The 6,000-nt window shown below is 55.9% G+C and overlaps 1 protein-coding gene and 1 long non-coding RNA gene across 2 annotated transcripts in view; both read right to left on the bottom strand.

Moving 5' to 3' along the window:
• Positions 1-1,506: 1,506 nt before the first annotated feature.
• LOC104572663 (CXXC-type zinc finger protein 1) overlaps positions 1,507-6,000 on the bottom strand; it is a 47,588-nt gene continuing 43,094 nt past the window's right edge. The window contains exon 25 of the mRNA XM_088537898.1: positions 1,507-1,653. Within this exon, the coding sequence (XP_088394024.1) occupies positions 1,507-1,653 (147 nt within the window). The remainder of the gene's footprint in view (positions 1,654-6,000) is intronic.
• Positions 3,274-5,019, bottom strand: LOC148591271 (uncharacterized). Its single transcript, XR_015914100.1, has 2 exons — positions 4,966-5,019; positions 3,274-3,306 (listed from the first exon to the last, which is right to left on the bottom strand). It is a non-coding gene; the product is annotated as an uncharacterized LOC148591271 (long non-coding RNA).

Below are 6,000 nucleotides of genomic sequence, written 5' to 3'. Positions count from 1 at the left end.
GCTCTCCGCGCAGGTCGGTGCTGAGCCACTCGTGTTGGGATTTTTGGGGCAATTCCTCACATTCTTGGGGTCGTTTTTGTGTTGCCGGGGTCATTTTTTGAATTTCTGGGGTCATTCGACACATTTCCGGGGCCGTTTTTCACCTTTTTGGGTCCGTTTCCCGTGTTTTCAGGCCCGTTTCTCAGCGCTGGGCGAGTGAGTGTAGGTTGGCACAGAGCGGGTCGTGCTGGGGTTTTTGGGGTGGTTTTCGCATTTTCGAGGTCATTTTTCACATTTTGGGGTCTTTTTTGTGATTTTGGGGTCGTTTTTTGCATTTCTGGGGTCATTCGTCACGTTTCCGGGGCCGTTTTTCATGTTTTTGGCGCCATTGCTCAGCGCTGGGCGGGCGAGCGCAGGTCGGTGCGCAGCGGGTCGTGTTGGGGTTTTGGGGTCGTTTTTCATGTTTTTGGGGTCATTTTTCACGTTTCTGAGGTCGTTTTTCATGTTTTGGGGGTCGTTTCTCATGTTTTGGGGGCCGTTTTCCGCGTTTCCGGGGCCGTTTTCCGCGTTTTCGGCGCCGTTCGTCAGCGCTGGGCGGGCGAGCACAGGTCGGTGCACAGCGGGTCATGTTGGGGTTTTTGGGGTTGTTTTTCATGTTTCTGGGGTCGTTTTTCACGTTTCTGGTGTCGTTTCTCACGTTTTGGGGGTCGTTTCTCACGTTTTCGGGGCCGTTTTTCGCGTTTCCAGGGCCGTTTTCCGCGTTTCCGGGGCCGTTGGTCAGCGCTGGGCGGGCGAGCGCAGGTCGGTGCACAGCGGGTCGTGCTGGGGTTTTTGGGGTCATTTTTCACGTTTCTGGGGTCGTTTTTCACGTTTCTGGGGTCATTTTTCATGTTTTGGGGGTCGTTTCGGCCGTTTTTGGGGCCGTTTTTCGCGTTTCCGGGGCCGTTTTCCGCGTTTTCGGCGCCGTTCGTCAGCGCTGGGCGGGCGAGCGCAGGTCGGTGCACAGCGGGTCGTGCTGGGGTTTTGGGGTCGTTTTTCATGTTTTTGGGGTTGTTTCTCACGTTTTTGGGGTCTTTTTTCATGTTTTGGGGGTCGTTTCTCACGTTTTTGGGGCCGTTTTTCGCGTTTCCGGGGCCGTTTTCCACGTTTTCGGCGCCGTTCGTCAGCGCTGGGCGGGCGAGCGCAGGTCGGTGCACAGCGGGTCATGTTGGGGTTTTTGGGGTTGTTTTTCATGTTTCTGGGGTCGTTTTTCACGTTTCTGGTGTCGTTTCTCACGTTTTGGGGGTCGTTTCTCACGTTTTCGGGGCCGTTTTTCGCGTTTCCAGGGCCGTTTTCCGCGTTTCCGGGGCCGTTGGTCAGCGCTGGGCGGGCGAGCGCAGGTCGGTGCACAGCGGGTCGTGCTGGGGTTTTTGGGGTCATTTTTCACGTTTCTGGGGTCGTTTTTCGTGTTTCTGGGGTCATTTTTCATGTTTTGGGGGTCGTTTCTCACGTTTTTGGGGCCGTTTTCCGCGTTTTCGGCGCCGTTCGTCAGCGCTGGGCGGGCGAGCGCAGGTCGGTGCACAGCGGGTCGTGCTGGATGGTCTGGTGCAGCATCAGCGCCAGCAGCCCCGCGCGGTTGGTCATGGCCGCCCGCACGTTCCGCTCCTGCTCGAAGAGCTCGTCCAGCTTGTACCACTGCGGGGGGAAAGGGAGGGCAAAAATGGGGAGATCCACCCCAAAAATGGGGAGATCCACCCCAAAAAGGGGGAGAAAACCCCTAAAAATGGAGAGAAAAACCCTAAAAATGCAGAGATCCACCCCAAAAAGGGGGAGATCCACCCCAAAAATGGGAAGATCCACCCCAAAAAGGGGGAGAAAACCCCTAAAAATTGAGAGAAAAACCCTAAAAATGGAGAGATCCACCCCAAAAAGGGGAAGAAAACCCCTAAAAATGGAGAGAAAAACCCTAAAAATGGAGAGATCCACCCCAAAAAGGGGAAGAAAACCCCTAAAAATGGAGAGAAAAACCCTAAAAATGGAGAGATCCACCCCAAAAATGGGGAAGAAAACCCCTAAAAATGGAGAGAAAAACCCTAAAAATGGAGAGATCCACCCCAAAAATGGGGAGATCCCCCCCCCAAAACGCTCCTGCTCGAAGAGCTCGTCCAGCTTGTACCACTGCGGGGGGAACAGGACACCAAAAATGGGGAAAACGTCCCCGAAAATGGGGAGATCCACCCCAAAAATGGGGAAATCCACCCCAAAAATGGGGAGAAAAACCCGCAAAATGGGGAGAAAACCCCTAAAAATGGAGAGATCCACCCCAAAAATGGGGAAATCCACCCCAAAAAGGGGGAGAAAACCCCCAAAATGGGGAGAAAACCCCTAAAAATGGAGAGATCCACCCCAAAAATGGAGAGATCTACCCCAAAAATGGGGAGATCCACCCCGAAAATGGGGAGAAAACCCCCAAAATGGGGAAATCCACCCCAAAAATGGGGAGAAAAACCCCCAAAATGGGGAGATCCCCCCCCCAAAACGCTCCTGCTCGAAGAGCTCGTCCAGCTTGTACCACTGCGGGGGGAAAGGGAGGGCAAAAATGGGGAAAACGTCCCCAAAAATGGGGAGATCCACCCCGAAAATGGGGAGAAAACCCCTTAAAATGGAGAGAAAAACCCTAAAAATAGAGAGATCCACCCCAAAAATGGGGAGATCCCCCCCCCAAAAACGCTCCTGCTCAAAGAGCTCATCCAGCTTGTACCACTGCGGGGGGAACAGGACACCAAAAATGGGGAAAACATCCCCAAAAATGGGGAGATCCATCCCAAAAATGGGGAGAAAAACCCCCAAAATGGGGAGATCCCCCCCCCAAAAAATGCTCCTGCTCCAAGAGCTCGTCCAGCTTGTACCACTGCGGGGGGAAAGGGAGAGCAAAAATGGGGAAAACATCCCCAAAAATGGGGAGATCCACCCCAAAAAGGGGGAGATCCACCCCAAAAATGGGGAAATCCACCCCGAAAATGGGGAGAAAACCCCCAAAATGGGGAAATCCACCCCAAAAATGGGGAGAAAAACCCCCAAAATGGGCAGATCCACCCCCAAAACGCTCCTGCTCAAAGAGCTCGTCCAGCTTGTACCACTGCGGGGGGAAAGGGAGGGCAAAAATGGGGAAAACATCCCCAAAAATGGGGAGATCCACCCCGAAAACAGGGAGATCCACTCCGAAAATGGGGAGAAAACCCCCCAAAAATGGGGAGAAAACCCCCCAAAATGGGGAAATCTCCCCCCCAAAATGGGGAAATCCACCCCAAAACGCTCCTGCTCGAAGAGCTCGTCCAGCTTGTACCACTGTGGGGGGAACAGGAGACCAAAAATGGGGAGAAAAAAACCCCAAAATGGGGAGAAAACCCCCGAAAATGGAGAGATCCCCCCAAAATATGAACTCAAAAAAGAGGAACCCCCCAAAAATGGAAAGACCCCTCAAAAACAGGGGCACCCATAACGACCCATAGACACCCATAGGGATTCTACAGGCCCCATAGGGACCCATAGACACCTGTAGGGACCCTACAGACAACCCACAGACCCCCATAGCAACCCTATAGGCCCTGTAGGGACCTATAGACACCTGTAGGAACCCCATGGACACCCCATAGATCACCATAGGGACCCCATAGGGACCCATAGACACCTGTAGGGACCCTACAAACAACCCACAGACCCCCTTAGCAACCCTATAGGCCCCATGGGACCTATAGACACCCGTAGGGACCCCATAGACACCCATAGACACCTGTAGGGACCCTACAGACAACCCACAGATCCCCATAGCAACCCTATAGGCCCTGTAGGGACCTATAGACACCTGTAGGAACCCCATGGACACCCCATAGACCACCATAGGGACCCCATAGGGACCCATAGACACCTGTAGGGACCCTACAGACAACCCACAGACCCCCATAGCAACCCTATAGGCCCCGTAGGGACCTATAGACACCTGTAGGAACCCCATGGACACCCCATAGATCACCATAGGGACCCCATAGGGACCCATAGACACCTGTAGGGACCCTACAGACACCCCATAGACCCGCTTAGCAACTCTATAGGCCCCATGGGACCTATAGACACCTGGAGGGACCCCATAGACATTCCATAGATCACCATAGGGACCCCATAGGGACCCATAGACACCTGTAGGGACCCTACAGACAACCCACAGACCCCCTTAGCAACCCTATAGGCCCCGTAGGGACCTATAGACACCTGTAGGAACCCCATGGATACCCCATAGACCACCATAGGGACCCATAGACACCTGTAGGGACCCATAGGGCTGCTGAGGACCCCGTAGACACCCATAAGGACCCTATAGCCACCCATAGACACCTGTAGGAGCCCTACAGACACCCCATAAGGACCCCATAGGGACCCCATAGGCCCCGTAGGGACCCCATAGCCAACCAAAGATGCCCATAGGGACCCATAGGGCCCCTCTAGGGTCCCTTGAGCCCTATAGAGATCCCAAGGGACCCCATAGACACGCAGGGAATCCTGTAGGGACCCCAGAGACACCCCATAGAGACCCATAGGGACCCTCAGGGACCCCATAGGCCCCTGTAGGGAACCCATAGATCTCTATAGATATCTAGGGGGGTCTATAGGTGCTTATAAGGGTCTACAGGTGGCTATAGGGTCTAGAGATACACATGGGCGTCTATAGGATCCATAAATACCTACAAGATCTATAAGCACCTAAACATGTCTATAGGTGCCCATAGGTGTCTATAGGTGCCCATAGGGGTCTATAGGTGCCCATAGGTGTCTATAGGTGCCCATAGGGCTCCATACGCACCACGCGCACGCGCTCCAGCTCCACCTCGGCGCGCCGCAGCTTCTCCCAGCAGTAGTGCCGGGGGCAGCCCCATAGGTGCCTATAGGTGTCTATAGGTGCCCATAGGTGTCTATAGGGGTCTATAGGTGCCCATAGGGCTCCATACGCACCACGCGCACGCGCTCCAGGTCCACCTCGGCGCGCCGCAGCTTCTCCCAGCAGTAGTGCCGGGGACAGCCCCATAGGTGCCCATAGGTGCCCATAGGTGTCTATAGGTGCCCATAGGTGTCTATAGGTGCCCATAGGGCTCCATACGCACCACGCGCACGCGCTCCAGGTCCACCTCGGCGCGCCGCAGCTTCTCCCAGCAGCAGTGCCGGGGGCAGCCCCATAGGTGCCCATAGGTGTCCATAGGTGCCCATAGGTGTCTATAGGTGCCCATAGGGGTCTATAGGTGCCCATAGAGCTCCATACGCACCACGCGCACGCGCTCCAGGTCCACCTCGGCGCGCCGCAGCTTTTCCCAGCAGCAGTGCCGGGGACAGCCCCATAGGTGCCCATAGGTGTCTATAGGTGCCCATAGGGGTCTATAGGTGCCCATAGGGCTCCATACGCACCACGCGCACGCGCTCCAGGTCCACCTCGGCGCGCCGCAGCTTCTCCCAGCAGCAGTGCCGGGGGCAGCCCCATAGGTGCCCATAGGTGTCTATAGGTGCCCATAGGGGTCTATAGGTGCCCATAGGGCTCCATACGCACCACGCGCACGCGCTCCAGGTCCACCTCGGCGCGCCGCAGCTTCTCCCAGCAGCAGTGCCGGGGGCAGCCCCATAGGTGCCCATAGGTGCCCATAGGTGTCTATAGGTGCCCATAGGGCTCCATACGCACCACGCGCACGCGCTCCAGGTCCACCTCGGCGCGCCGCAGCTTCTCCCAGCAGCAGTGCCGGGGGCAGCCCCATAGGTGCCCATAGGTATCTATAGGTTCCCATAGGTGTCTATAGGTGCCCATAGGTGTCTATAGGTGCCCATAGAGCTCCATACGCACCACGCGCACGCGCTCCAGGTCCACCTCGGCGCGCCGCAGCTTCTCCCAGCAGTAGTGCCGGGGGCAGCCCCATAGGTGCCCATAGGTATCTATAGGTGCCCATAGGTGTCTATAGGTGTCTATAGGTGCCCATAGGGCTCCATACGCACCACGCGCACGCG

The sequence above is a fragment of the Tinamus guttatus genome, unplaced genomic scaffold, assembly GCF_059628265.1.
Source record: "Tinamus guttatus ecotype Peru unplaced genomic scaffold, ASM5962826v1 Tinamus_guttatus_pri_ptg000883l, whole genome shotgun sequence".
NCBI classification, from domain to species: domain Eukaryota; kingdom Metazoa; phylum Chordata; class Aves; order Tinamiformes; family Tinamidae; genus Tinamus; species Tinamus guttatus.
This window is presented reverse-complemented; position numbering and strand designations above follow the sequence as displayed.